This window comes from Mobula hypostoma, chromosome 1 (genome assembly GCF_963921235.1).
Source record: "Mobula hypostoma chromosome 1, sMobHyp1.1, whole genome shotgun sequence".
NCBI lineage: Eukaryota > Metazoa > Chordata > Chondrichthyes > Myliobatiformes > Myliobatidae > Mobula > Mobula hypostoma.
In genome coordinates, this window is record NC_086097.1 from 174,125,485 (window position 1) to 174,140,739 (window position 15,255).

Genomic DNA, 15,255 nt, shown 5'->3' on the forward strand with positions numbered 1-15,255 from the left:
ACGAGAATACACATAAAATTAAGATGTTTGCTGGCCTGGGTTAGCATCAGTGACATCAGCAAGTGGTCTGCCACCTGTCCTCAGGGGAAGGAGAGATAAGGAACAATGGACGCGTCTGGAGATGTGTAATGAAGGGACGGGGGAGAGAGAGCTGTCTGGAGCAGCTCCCCCTTTGAACCTTGAACTGTTTGAAGTGATGGACAGGCGATACTCCAGCAGGGGGATAAAAAGGGACAGGTTTGCTAAGGCAGCACACACACGACACCCGAGGTAACGAGACCCTGGAAGCGGTGCGCCTCTCACAAGTCGGTGGGAAGTATCGGACAACGCACAGGGTGGAAAGGTACGATCAGCGGGAACCCGGTGTGTGTCCGCCCTTGCTTGGGTGCCGGGTTCACTGCAGAGGATCGACCGCATCTGGAGGAGGGGTCACAGTCGGTGACCTCAGGTGACATCACCAAGGACCTGCCCAAAAGCTGCTTGTGAGCCATAGCGCCGGTCTGTGAGTGGAAGCCGTGTCTGAATGATCAGTCGTTCCCGTTCTCTCTCTCTCTCCCCCCCACGTTGTCCATCGCCATGGCAACGATTACTGCGAACTGAACTAAATTGGACTGAACTTTTGTGTCACTTTGAAATTTGGTCATTTACCCCTAGACAACGATAGAGCTTGATTGATGCTGTTATCTTAATTCTGTGCACATGTGTGTTTATCATTGCTGAACTGTTGCATTTATTATCCTTTCGATTACTGTGTTGCTTGTTTCTTTAATAAAACTTCCTTAGTTCTAGTAATCCAGACTCCAACTGAGTGATCCATTTCTGCTGGTTTGGCAACTCAGTTACGGGGTACGTAACAGTGCCTTATCTTGCAGTACAGTACTCTCTTTGCACTACTTCGTGCCGGTATAGATTATGCATTGATATTCTGCAGTGGGGTTTGAAGGCTGAATCTTCTGGTGTGGGAATTACATCTGGAAATTTCTAAGCCTAGGAAGAGTATCATCACTCAAAGGTATTCACACAAGTTTTGACCTGTATTATTTTTTTGTGAAGATTATGGGCCATTTGATTCCAATTATGTTTATAATTGAGTTGCCTTGTATTTAAGTTCATATATTTTCTGAACATTTTTAAGATAAAGAGATGCAGAGGATACTATACAGGTGTCCCCCCGCTTTTCGAACGTTCGCTTTATGAAACCTCGCTGTTATGAAAGACCTACATTAGTAGACAATAGGTGCAGGAGTAGGTCATTCGGCCCTTCGAGCCAGCACCGTCATTCACTGTGATCATGGCTGATCATCCACTATCAGTATCCAGTTCCTGCCTTATCCCCATAACCTTTGATTCCACTATCTTTAAGAGCTCTATCCATCTCTTTTTTTTAAAGCATCCAGATACTTGGCCTCCACAGCCTTCTGGGGCAGAGCATTCCATATATCCACCACTCTCTGGGTGAAAAAGTTTTTCCTCAACTCCATTCTAAATGGCCTACCCCTAATTCTCAAACTGTGGCCTCTGATTCTGGACTCACCGATCAGCGGGAACATGCTTCCTGCCTGCAGCGTGTCCAATCCCTTAATAATCTTACATGTTTCAATAAGATCCCCTCTCAGCCTTCTAAATTCCAGAGTATACAAGCCCAGTCGCTCCAATCTTTTGACATATGACAGTCCCGCCATCCCGGGAATTAACCTTGTGAACCTACGCTGCACTCCCTCAATAGCAAGAATGTCCTTCCTCAAATTTGGAGACCAAAACTGCACACAGTACTCCAGGTGTGGTCTCACCAGGGCCCTGTACAGCTGCAGAAGGACTTCTTTGCTCTTATACTAAATTCCCCTTGTTATGAAGGCCAGCATGCCATTAGCTTTTTTCACTGCCTGCTGTACTTGCATGCTTGCTTTCAGTGACTGATGTACAAGAACACCTAGATCTCATTGTGCTTCCCCTTTTCCTAACTTGACTCCATTCAGATAATAATCTGCCTTCCCGTTCTTACCACCAAAGTGGATAACCTCACATTTATCCACATTAAACTGCATCTGCCATGCATCTGCCCACTCACCCAGCCTGTCCAAGTCACCCTGCATTCTCATAACATCCTCCTCACATTTCACACTGCCTCCCAGCTTTGTGTCATCGGCAAATTTGCTAATGTTACTTTTAATTCCCTCATCTAAATCATTAATGTATATTGTAAACAGCTGCGGTCCCAGCACTGAACCCGGCGGTGCCCCACTGGTCACCGCCTGCCATTCCGAAAGGGACCCGTTAATCGCTACTGTTTGTTTTCTGTCAGCCAGCCAATTTTCAGTCCATGTCAGTACTCTGCCCCCAATACCATGTGCCCTAATTTTGCCCACTAATCTCCTATGTGGGACTTTATCAAAGGCTTTCTGAAAGTCCAGGTACACTACATTCACTGGCTCTCCCTTGTCCATTTACATAGTTACATCCTCAAAAAATTCCAGAAGATTAGTCAAGCACGATTTCCCCTTCATATGTCCATGCTGACTTGGACCAATCCTGTTACTACTATCCAGATGTGTCATAATTTCATCTTTTATAATTGACTCCAGCATCTTTCCCACCACCGACGTCAGGCTAACCGGTCTATAATTCCCTGTTTTCTCTCTTCCTCCCTTCTTGAAGAGAGGGACAACATTGGCCACCCTCCAATCCACAGGAACTGCTCCTGAATCTATAGAACAGTGGAAAATGATTACCAATGCATCCACGATTTCTAAAGCCACCTCCTTAAGTACCCTGGGATGCAGACCATCGGGTCCCGGGGACTTATCGGCCTTCAGACCCAACAGCCTATCCAACACCATTTCCTTCAGTTCATCCATTACCCTAGGTCCTTTGGCCACTATTACATCTGGGAGATTGTTTGTGTCTTCCCTAGTGAAGACAGAGCCAAAGTACCTGTTCAACTCGTCTGCCATTTTCTTGTTCCCCATAATAAATTCACCTGCTTCTGTCTTCAAGGGCCCGATTTTGGTCTTAAATATTTTTTTTCCTTTTCACATACCTAAAGAAGCTTCTACTATCCTCCTTTATATTCTTGGCTAGTTTACCTTGTACCTCATTTTCTCTCCATGTATTGCCTTTTTAGTTGCCTTCTGTTGCTCTTTAAAAGTTTCCCAATCCTCCGGCTTCCCACTCATCTTTGCTATGTTATACTTCTCTTTTATTTTTATACTGTCTATTACTTCCCTTGTCAGCCACAGCCTCCCCTTACTCCTCTTAGGGTCTTTCTTCTTCTTTGGAACGAACTCATCCTGCTCCTTCCGCATTATTCGAAGAAACACTTGCCATTGCTGTTCCACTGTCATCCCTGCTAGGGTATTGTTCCATTGAACTTTGGCCAGCTCCTCTCTCATAGCACCATAGTTCCCTTTGTTCAACTGTAATAATGACACTTACGAGTTTCCCTTCTCCCTCTCAAATTGTAGATTAAAACTTATCATATTATGGTCACTATCTCCTAATGGCTCCTTTACCTCGAGGTCCCTGATCAAATCCGGTTCATTGCACAACATAAATCTAGAATTGCGTTCTCTCTGGTAGGCTCCAGTACAAGCTGTTCTAAGAATCCATCTCGGAGGGACTCCACAAACTCCCTTTCTTGGGGTCCAGTACCAACCTGATTCCTCCAGTCTACCTGCAGATTGAAGTCCCCCATAACAACTGTAGCATTACCTTTGCGACATGCCAATTTTAACTCTTGATTCAACTTACACCCTACATCCAGACTACTGTTTGGGGGCCTGTAGATAACTCCCATTAGGGTCTTTCTACCCTTAGAATTTCTCAGTTCTATCCATACTGACTCTACGTCTCTTGATTCTGTGTCCCCCCTCGCAAGGGACTGAATATCATTCCTCACCAACAGAGCCACCCCACCCCCTCTGCATATCAGCCTGTCCTTTCGATAGGACGTATATCCTTGAATATTCATTTCCCAGGCCCTGTCCACTTGAAGCCATGTCTCTTATTCCCACAACATCATACTTACCAATTTCCAACTGTGCCTCAAGCTCATCCACTTTATTTCTTATACTCCATGCATTCATATACAATACTTTTAATTCATTACTCCCCTGACCTCCCCTATCAATTCCTATATCACTTGGCCATACTGTACGATCCCTTCTTGAGCTTTCTGCTCTGTTGATTCTGCTGTCATTCTTAACTTTTCTTATTCTCACTTTCCCTTTATCTCCATCCTTATGTTTCCAGTTCGTCCCCCGTCCCCCCACTACTTAGCTTAAACACACCCGTGTTGCAGAGGCTTATGAACCGTTTCATAGGAACGCTGTACCTTCCGATGGCAGGGGAAACCTGTATATGAAGTACAGGACAGAAATTTGTCAATCATTCCACTTAATGACTACTGTTTAATGGTATATACCTCTTTCTGTTCTATGGAAATTTATCAGCATAATTTTTTATTTCTGTTGCATTACTGTATTCATCTCAATTTTATTTAAATGCATCTATATCATACGTCTCAAACAGTCAATATAGTAAGGAGATCTACATTCTTTCCATGCACTTGATAGTTAAATTTTTCTTGAATTTCTTGTTGGATTTATAATTTTTGTATTTGTTTCCACATTTCTGAATTTGGCATTTGGGCTAATGTCTCTGCTGACTCTCAGATCATTTCCATCAGTTCCATTTTCTCATTTAGTTCCCTGTAACATATATACAGATATACAGATTCTGCAGTATAAAACCTTTGTCTCAATAGATCAAATTGTCCAGCTAAAATAATCATGTCCCTGAATTGGAGCACTGAACTTCAGTGCACCACGGGAAACTTATTAGGGAAATAAAACTGATAGTTAAAAAGGATCTTTTGCTTTCTCAGCGTATAAGACATATTAACTCTTCTCAGGCTTCCAGCTGGGTCCAGGTGTTGATTTCAATCAACGTTTTAATGACAAACTTTGCCGTCTCCATCAGGAATCCCTGATGAAGATTACGGAGTTTGTCATTGAAATATCATTTAAAGTTGATACCTGGACCCGGCTGGAAGCCTGAGAAGAGTTTAAAACTGATAGTTACCAAGGTAAAACACACAGACAGATGTGATTCAGTGCTATGATTTAAATATAAGATACATGAAAAATGTTTGTGTGGGTTATGTTATGCTGAGTACTTGTTTGTTTACAGTCTACAATAGCTTAGGTGGAGGAACCAACATTAATGTTTCCAACTTGGGGCCCAGTATAACATATTTGAAGTTGTTGATGGTAGTTTAAAAGAAAGAGCTCAGGGCACAAAATCTGCAAAGACGTAGGAGCAGGCTGATGAATGGGCAAAATGCACCGTGCATGTAGAGAAGCATTAGGCTGTATACTTTAGTAAAAAGAATTTTTAAAGACTGTTAATTACATTCGGCATTAAATGTTGATGTTTAGGCAGATCTGCGTATATGAGACACAAATTTAGCATACAGGAACAAATAATTACGAAGGCCTGAGCAAGGACTTGGTCCTGCTGCAATAGGTCAGAATCCAAGTTTAGTATCATTGGCATATATCGTGAAACTTATTATTTCATGGAACAGTACAGTGCAATACATAATAAATAAAAACATTACAATAATAAAGTGTATATATAAAGTTAAATAAGTAGTGCAGAAAGAGCAAAGAAGTGTGATAGTGTCCATTCAGAAATCGAATGGTGGCATGGAAGAAGCTGTTGTATACATAGACTAATTGTATGTACATGAAGTGATGCTAGGTGATGTGTATGAAGTGTTGGTGGAGTGAGTTAATGGATGGAGGTGATGATCAACCTGATGGCTTTGGGGAAGTAACTGTTTGAGAGTATAGTGGGTGCTGAATAGCCTCTTCCCTGAATGGCAATCACAAAGAAGGCATACAACAGCTATATTTATTTAGGATTTTGAGAAGGTTTGGTGTGTCATCCAAGAGTCTTACAAATTTCTATAGATGTATGGTGGAGAGCAATCTGACTGGATCCATTTCAGCTTGGTTTGGAAGCTCCAATATACAGGATTGCAAGAGGCTGCAGAGGGTTCCAGACTCATCCAGAGGCACAGCTCCCCTCACCTTGAGGATATCTTCAAGAAGCGGTGCTCAAGAAGGTGGCATTCATTATTTAAGGACCCTCACCAACTGGGTTATGCCCTCTTCTCGTTACTACCCTCAGGGAAACAGTGCAGGAGCCTGAAAATCCACACTAATGATTCAGGAGCAGCTTTTTCCCTTCCATCATCAGATTTCTGAATTGATCATGAATTCCTGAACTTTTTATTATTATCATTATTCCTTATTCCTTTTTTTTGCATTGGTTATTTTGCACTGTTTTGCTGCATAGCAACAATTTTTCACAACATATAAGACAGTGATAAACCTGATTCTGAAGTAGAGAAGTGTAATGGAAAATTGGAGAATGGAAGTCTTGCTGAAACTCTTCCAAGTTTAAGACCAAAAGTAGTTACAGTGTTAAATTTTGAATTATTTATTTAAAGGAGGACATACTGGCTCTTGATGTGGTGCAGGAATGCCTATTTGGTTTGATTCCTGGGAAGAAAGGATTGTCTTATAAAGAAATATTGGACAGTATAGGCCCTGTACTCTTGGGTGTAGAATAGTAAGAGATTATCATAGTGAAACACAATATTCTGAACAGGATAGATGCTGTGAGGATATTTTCCCTGGGAATAAAGGAACATAGTCTTGAGATAAATGGTTGAACACTTTTCAATAAGATGAGGAATTTCTTCTGGATCACAGGGCAATAGAGTTGAACTCAAAGATTGGGTCTGTTAACAAGCTTTGTAAAAGCAAAGTAGGCTCTGGAGGCTGTAGACTAATCCCTACACTCTACTTTTTTTTTGTAAGAGGATCCATGGAGAAGTGGTTTAAGATGATAATTGTAAAGTTACATTTCAAAATTATTATGGTACAGGTGACCCCCGCTTTTCGAACGTTCGCTTTACGAAATCTCACTGTTACAAAAGACCTACATTAGTTCCCTGTTTTCGCTAACAGAAGGTATTTTCAGTTACGAAAAAAGGCAGCGTGCGAAAAATATCAGCGCGCGGAAAAATAATCAGCGCGCGCCCCTAGCAGCCGCTCTCCCCCGGATTCAGAACGGCATTCTCGCCGGCATTGCTTAAACACATGCCTGTGAGCAGCCGTTTGCAAGATGAGTTCTAAGGTATCAGAAAAGCCTGAAAGAGCTCGTAAGGGTGTTACACTTAGCGTAAAACTAGACATAATTAAGCGTTTAGATCGTGGTGAACAAAGTAAGGACAAAGTGAGTTTTGCTTGTGGAAGTTGACGAAGATGATGTTGAAGAGGTTTTGGCATTCCATGACCAAGAACTGATAGATGAAGAGCTCAAACAACAGGAATTCTGCAGATGCTGGAAATTCAAGCAACATACATCAAAGTTGCTGGTGAACGCAGCAGGCCAGGCAGCATCTATAGGAAGAAGCGGTAACAATCGAAACCGAATGAGTAATGATAAAGTACGACTTTAATTTTGAAAGGGTATGTTGGCTTGGGGTATATTTGCAAGATGGTTTGAGTCCTTACAAAGAACGGTATGATCTAAAAATATGCGAGCCTAAGCAGTTAAGCAAGCCTTCCACATCAGCCACAGCAGACGACGAACCTCGACCTTTGACATCGAGGCGGGCAGTCATTGGAGAAGATGAGCTGCCTGCCCAAATGGAAACAGACAATGATGAGATGACACCCCAGTGTCCCACCACCCCAACCCCCAGGCCGCGGACAGATACCAATTCACGGAGAATGCAGCAGTAGCCGGGAGGCACACAGCACATCTTTAAGAAAAAAGATTGCCGATTGCGTCGCCTCTGATCTGGGCTGACATTTACCTGCTGGGCGGCACCTAATTAATTAGCATGTTTATTTCGGCTTTTTTCTTAAAGATGTGCTGAGTGTGTCCCGGCTACCGCTGTACCCCTGCATGCTTCGCAGATCGGTTTCGGGTCGCTGCCCGGAGGGTGGGGGCCACTGCACCACCCAAACTCCGACGACTCAGCCTAAAACACCATCATCAGTGTGCTCGGCGCTGACTTCTCGATTCCGGTAAGTGATACACTGTACATACATTATTTCTACTTTATATCGGCTGTGTATTTTTACATGTTATTTGGTATGATTTGGCAGCTTCATAGCTTAAAGGTTACTGGAGAGCGCTTGCGTGTGTTTTTGCCAACAGCGCTTGTGTGAGATTTTTCACTACGGAGAACAGTTCAGGCAATGATGGTGGAGAAGTATTTCTACTTTATATAGGCTGTGTATTTATCATATCATTCCTGCTTTTACTATGTGTTACTGTTATTTTAGGTTTTATGTGTTATTTGGCATGATTTGGTAGGTTACTTTTAGGTCTGTGAACGCTCACAAAATTTTCCCATATAAATAAATGGTAATTGCTTCTTCGCTTTACGACATTCCGGCTTACGAACTGTTTCATAGGAACACTCTACCTTCGGATGGTGGGAGAAACCTGTATCAAGAACGCTTTAGGCTGAAGAGATTTTGTTCAAAAATATCTGGAGGTGTTTTAAACAGTGTCCAGAGGATCCATCAAGCCTGTCCCCTTTAGATTTGGGGAAAAAGAATGTAAGTTGGGGCAATATCATGGTAGATAGGAAGGTCAGGTGGCAGTAAGTTTTATTATGGACAATGACATTCACAGTGGAATGTGGGAACGGTTGAATCAACACAGGCGTAAAAGTATTGTGATCAATAGAGGTTATAGGCTGAATTGATTGGAACTTTGAAAGTGCATTTGCAAGTGATTTGTTGGAAATAATTTCTTTAATCAGGGTGTGGACAGAAGAAAATAGAGTTAGAAAGAAGTTGTCTTGTGTGAAGAATATGAACACTCATGGATTGTGATGGGAAAAGGCTGTACCATAATTGAATCAAATCTTGTAGGTTATCTGTTTTTCAAATTTCCAGGGTACATTATTGAAAAAGGTATAACTGAAGACATTATATCTTTTCCTCCTATTTTTTGGTATTTTGCTTCTATTTTCAATTTTGGTTTTAGCATCAGAGACTTCAATGTGGCAGAATTTATTGGATGAATCTAGGATAGTTTCTTGAAACAGTAGTTCAACCAGGGAATGGGCCATATCACATCTTGGACTCTGGACAAGTGATCTGAGTTCCAGTGGGAGAGCAATTTGTGTGTAGTGATTATAATTCTGTAAGTTTTAAGATATTTATGGATTAGCATCAGACTGGACCTTGGTGGAATATGTTAAATGGGTAGAAAGCTGACTACAGCAATATTAAGTAGGAAATGTAGGAGAGTATATTGGGAGCAGCTCTTATTAGGCAAGTCCACTCATGGAAATTACTTAAAGACATATTCCTGTGAAAGTGAAGGACAAGGATAGCAGGGTTTGGGAACAGTGGATGGCATGTCATGTTGCAAATTTGGTCATAAAGCTTATATTTGGGAAGCTGAAATTGAACCGGCCCCTTGAAGATTAAAAAGGAAGCAGGAAAGAACGTAAATAGGGAATGACAAATGTTAAAAAGGCACATGAACTGTCCTTGGCGAGTGAGATGAAAGAAAATCAGAAGGCCTTTTTGTACATGTATTACAAATGAGGGTTACAAGGGAAGGGGTAGGACCACTTGAATACTAAGGAGGGAATATACGCCTGGAGTCATGTTGCAAATTTGGGTGAGTTTTTAAATGGATACTTTGTCAATGAAATGAATATGAAGGTAGTGAGATCAGGGAGGGATATGCTGCTAATATAGGGCATATTAATTTTTTTAAAATTATTCATTTATGGGATGTGGGCGTCACCAGTTAAGCTAGCATTTATTGCCCATCCCTAGTTGCCCTTGAGAAGGTGGTAATGATCTGCCTTCTTGAATTGCTGCAGTCCCTGAGGTGTAGGTACAACCACAGTACTGTTAAGGAGGGAATTCCATGATTTTGACCCAGCAAGGAACGGCGATATGTTTCCAAGTTAGAATGGTGAGTCTCTTGGAGGAGGATTTCCAGCTGGTGGTGTTCTCGTATTTCTAGATGGTAGTGGTAGAGGTTTGATTGAGGCATGACTGTGCAGGCGCATGGACGTCAGCAAATTAGACTGACGGGAAGAATTTAAAAGGAAAGCATTTTTTCATGAGCGGTTTAAGCGAGGCGTGACAGCGCAAGTGCACAGACGACAGCGAGTTAGACTGGTGGGAAGAATTTAAAAGGAGAGTATTTTTCTTCAGCGGTTTAATTGAAGCATGACTGCGCAGGCACATGGATGTCAGCAAGTTAGACCAGCAGGAAGAGTTTAAAAGGAGAGCAGTTTTTCTTCAGTGGCTTGATCAATACATGACTGTGCTGGCGTGTGTACGTCAGCGAGTTAGACCGGCAGGAAGAATTTAAAAAGAAGACAGCTTTATAGAGTGGGTGTCAGAGTAGAGGGAGTCAGATTAGGAGGGCTTTGGCTCAACAGGGCTTCAGTGATAGCGGGTGAGGCGAGGTAAGTTACTTGTGAAGAATAGGAATAGGAAGAATGTCTGCAAGGCTGGTGTTCTGTACTGATTGTTGGATGTGGGATGTCCGGGAGATGGCCAGCCTCCTGGATGGCCACCTGTGTGCCAGGTGCATCACGCTGCAGCGCCTTAGGGACTGAGTTAGGGAACTGGAAATGCAGCTCGATGACCTTCGTCTTGTCAGGGCAAGTGAGTAGGTGATAGATACATTCCAATAAGACAGGGAAAGGATGGTAGTGTACAGGAACCATGGTATACAAAGGCTGTTGAAAAGCTAGTCAAGAAGAAAAGAAGCTTACGAAAGGTTCAAAAAAACTAGGTAATGATGGAGATCTAGAAAATTATAAGGCTGGCAGCAAGGAGCTTAAGAATGAAATTAGAGCCACAAGAGGCCATGAGAAGGCCTTGGCGAACAGGATTAAGAAAAACCCCAAGGCATTCCTACAAGTATGTGAAGAGCAAGAGGATTAGAGGTGACAGAATAGGACCAATGAAGTATCTCAGTGGAAAAGTGTCTGGAACTAGAGGAGGTGGCGGAGGTACTTAATGAATTATTTGACTCATTATTCACTACGGAAAAGGACCTTGGCAATTGAAGGGATGACTTACAGTGGACTGAAAAGCTTGAACATATAGACATTAAGAAAGAGGATGTGCTGGAGCTTTTGGAAAGCATTACGTTGGATAAGTTACCAGGACCGGATGAGATATACCCCAGACTACTGTAGGAGGTGAAGGAGGAGATTGCTGAGCCTCTGGCAATGATCTTTGCATCATCAATGGGGAAGGGACAGGTTCCAGAGGATTGGAGGGTTGCAGATGTTGTTCACTTATTCAAAAAAGGGAGTAGAGATAGCCCTGGATATTATAGACCAGCGAGTCTTACTTCAGTGGTGGTAAGTTGATGGAAAAGATCCTGAGAGGCAGGATTTATGAACATTTGGAGAGGCATAATATGATTAGGAACAGTCAGCATGGCTTTGTCAAAGGCAGGTCGTGCCTTATGAGCTTGATTGAATTTTTTGAGGATGTGACTAAACACGTTAATGAAGTTAGAGCAGTAGATGTAGTGTATATGGATTTCAGCAAGGCATTTGATAAGGTACCCCATGCAAGGCTTATTGAGAAATTAAGGAGGTATAGGATCCAAGAGGACTTGCTTTGTGGATCCACAATTGGCTTGCCCACCGAAGGCAAAGAGTGGTTGTTGATGGGTCATACTCTGCATGGAGGTTGGTGACCAGTGGTGTGCCTCAGGGATCTGATCCGGAACCCCTTCTCTCCATTGTTTTTATAAGTGACCTGGATGAGGAAGTGGAGGGATGGGTTAATAAACTTGCTGATGACACAAAGGTTGGGGGTGTTGTGCATAGTGTGGAGGGCTGTCAGCGGTTACAACGGGATACTGACAGGATGTAAAACTGGGCTGAGAAGTAGCAGATGGAGTTCAACCTAGATAAGTGTGAGGTTGGTCATTTTGGTAGGTCAAACACGATGGCAGAATATAGTATTAATGGTTAGACTCTTGGCTGTGTGGAGGATCAGAGGGATCTTGGGGTCCGAGTCCCTAGGGCACTCAAAGTTGCTGCGCAGGTTGATTCTGTGGTTAAGAAAGCATACAGTGCATTGGCCTTCATCAAGGATTGAGTTTAGGAGCCAAGATGTAATGTTGCAGCTGTATAGGACCCTGGTTAGACCCCACTTGGAGTACTGTGCTCAGTTCTGGTCGCCTCACTATAGGTAGAATGTGGAAACCATAGAAAGGGTGCAGAGGAGATTTACAAGGATGTTGCCTGGATTGGGGAGCATATCTTATGTGAATAGGTTAAGTGAACCTTGCCTTTTCTCCTTGGAATGACAGAGGATGAGAGGTGACCTGACAGAGGTGTATATGATGAGAGGCATTGATCCTGTGGATAGTCAGTGGCTTTTTCCCAGGGCTGAAATGGCTAACATGAGACGGCACAGTTTTAAGATGCTTGGAAGGAGGTACAGAGGAGATGTCAGGGGCAAGTTTTTTACGCAGAGAGTGATGAGTTCGTGGAATGGGCTACCGGCAACGGTGGTGGAGGTGGGTAAAATAGGGTCCTTTAAGAGACTCCTGAACAGGAGGGCTATGGGTAACCCTAGGTAATTTCTAAAGTAAGTATATGTTCAGCACAGCATTGTGGGCTGAAGGGCCTGTATTGTGCTGTAGGTTTTCTATGTTTCCATTTCTATGTTCTAAATTACAAAAATAAACAGTAGGAACCTAACAATGGAGGGCACTGATCTGAAAAATGAGCGTATTTCTGGGTCAGTCCTCAAATGCAGAGAAGACTCGACAATTAATCCTCTATTTATAGCACATATAGTACGGATCAAGAAAGATGTCTGTGAGCTGTGTTATGGGAGGCCATTCCATTGTAGCTCTTTTAAAATTTCGTGGTAGGAAAGTTCTATGGAAAATCACCAAAACGTGTGCTGCAATTGTTCAGGGGCAGAGTTTGCAGAAGTTCATAACATTGCAAAATTAGACTGATGCAGTGGCAGATGCTACAGACATGATAGAGCTGGAGGTAAAAGAGGTGGAGGTACTGTGTCGTTAATGGGGAGAACATCACAGCTGTACCTAGAGAGAATATTTCTGAGGTGATGTCCAGTAAGGCATAGAACATGCACAGCACAGCACAGTACAGGCCCTTAGGCCCAGGATATGCCAATCAGAATAAATTACCACATGATCAAACTAACCCCTCCCCCCACACAACCCAAAACTCTCTATTGTTCTTACATTCATGTGTCTATCTAAGAGTCTCTAAAATGTACCTTGTGCACCAGCCTCTACCACCACCCTGGCAGTGCTTTCTAGACATAGTTTTGTAGATATCGTTTACCATTCCTGGAAGCTCATCACAGTATTACTTTCATTTGATAATTCTCATTTTAATTATACATAGGTACCTGGAGAGAAAGAAAAATAACAGCTCAGGAGAGAGAAACAATTACAGTAAAACTCCAGTAATCTAATAAACTTCACTTGTTCAGAAATTGTGATGGTTTGACATCTGACTTACTCATTAGTCCAGAATGTGATCTGGGTTCCGGGGTGCAAATAAGATGTGTGGATCAAACTTGGATCCAAAGTGCAGCCAATCAGGGGTTAGATCTGTGGGCTGTGGGTTTGGCTGTATCACTAAGTAAGAGCTACAGAGAAAGTGCTGTGCAGGTAAATAAATAATGAAGTGCAAGATCTTGCTCCAAGTAAGAACTGGAATTCAATTGTAAACAAGGTAGGAGAATGGAATTCTGATTTTTTAAAAAAAATTATTCATTTATGGGATGTGGGCTTCACCAGCTGAGCCAGCATTTAATGCCCATCCTTAGTTGCCCTTGAGAACGTAGTGATGAGCTGCCTTCTTTAACCTCTGCAGTCCTTGAGGTGTAGGTACACCCACAGTGCTATTAGGGAGGGAATTCCATTATTTTGACCCAGCAACAATGAAGGAACAGCGATGTGTTTCAAAGTCAGGATGGTGAGTTTCTTGGAGAGTGATTTCCAAATGGTGGTTTCCCAGGTATTTACTGTTCTCCTTCTAGATGGTCGTGGGTCTGGAAGGTGCTGCCTTAGGAACTTTGGTGTGTTGTTGCAGTGCATCTTGTAGACAGTACACACTGTTGCAACTGTTCGTCAATGGTGAAAGGAATGGATGCTTGTGGAAGAGTACCAATCAAGTGGGCTGCCTTGAACTGGATAGTGTTGTCACTCATCAAGGTGAGTGACGAGTATTCCATTACACTCCTGACTTAAGCCTTGTATATAGTGGACAGGATCTGGGGAGTCAGGAGGTGAGTTACACGGAGCAGGATTGTTACCTGGACTATTCCTCTTCTCACCCTGTCTCTTGCAAAAATGCCATCCCCTTCTCGCAATTCCTTTGTCTCCGCCGCATCTGCTCTCAGGATGAGGCTTTTCATTCCAGGACGAGGGAGATGTCCTCCTTTTTTGAAGAAAGAGGTTTCCCTTCCTCCACCATCAACTCTGCTGTCAAATGCATCTCCCCCATTTCATGCACATCTGCTCTCACTCCATCCTCCCGCCACCCCACTAGGAATAGGTTTCCCCTGGTCCTCACCTACCACCCCACCAGCCTCCGGGTCCAACATATTATTCTCCGTAACTTCGGCCACCTCCAACGGGATCCAAACTCTAAGCACATCTTTCCCTCCCCCCGCCCCCGTGCTTTCCGCAAGGATCGCTCCCTATGCGACTCCCTTGTCCATTCGTGTCCCCCCCATCCCTCCCCACTGATCTCTCTCCTGGCACTTATCCTTGTAAGCGGAACAAGTGCTACACATGCCCTTACACTTCCTCCCTTACCACCATTCAGAGCCCCAGACAGTCCTTCCAGGTGAGGCGACACTTTACCAGTGAATCGGCTGGGGTGATATACTGTGTCCGGTGCTCCCAATGTGGCCTTCTATATATTGGCGAGACCCGATGCAGACTGAGAGACCGCTTTGCTGAACACCAACACTCTGTCTGCCAGAGAAGGCAGGATCTCCCAGTGGCCACACATTTTAATTCCACATCCCATTCCCATTCTGACATGTCTATCCACGGCCTCCTCTACTGTGAAGATGAAGCCACACTCAGGTTGGAGGAACAACACTTTATATTCCGTCTGGGTAGGCTCCAACCTGATGGCATGAACATTGACTTCTCTAACTTCCG

The 15,255-nt window shown here is 43.3% G+C and overlaps 1 protein-coding gene across 2 annotated transcripts in view; it reads left to right on the forward strand.

The window, feature by feature from the left end:
* Positions 1-15,255, forward strand: part of stk3 (serine/threonine kinase 3 (STE20 homolog, yeast)) — a 581,025-nt gene that overhangs the window by 15,385 nt on the left and 550,385 nt on the right. Inside the window, exon 1 of one of the 2 annotated variants that reach the window (XM_063059836.1) lies at positions 7,896-8,105. The exons of the other annotated variant lie outside the window; for it this stretch is intronic. Coding sequence (XP_062915906.1) covers positions 7,984-8,105 — 122 coding nt within the window. The 5' untranslated portion in view covers positions 7,896-7,983. Of the gene's footprint in view, positions 1-7,895; positions 8,106-15,255 lie in introns of those variants that run through there. 2 annotated transcript variants of the gene reach the window in all.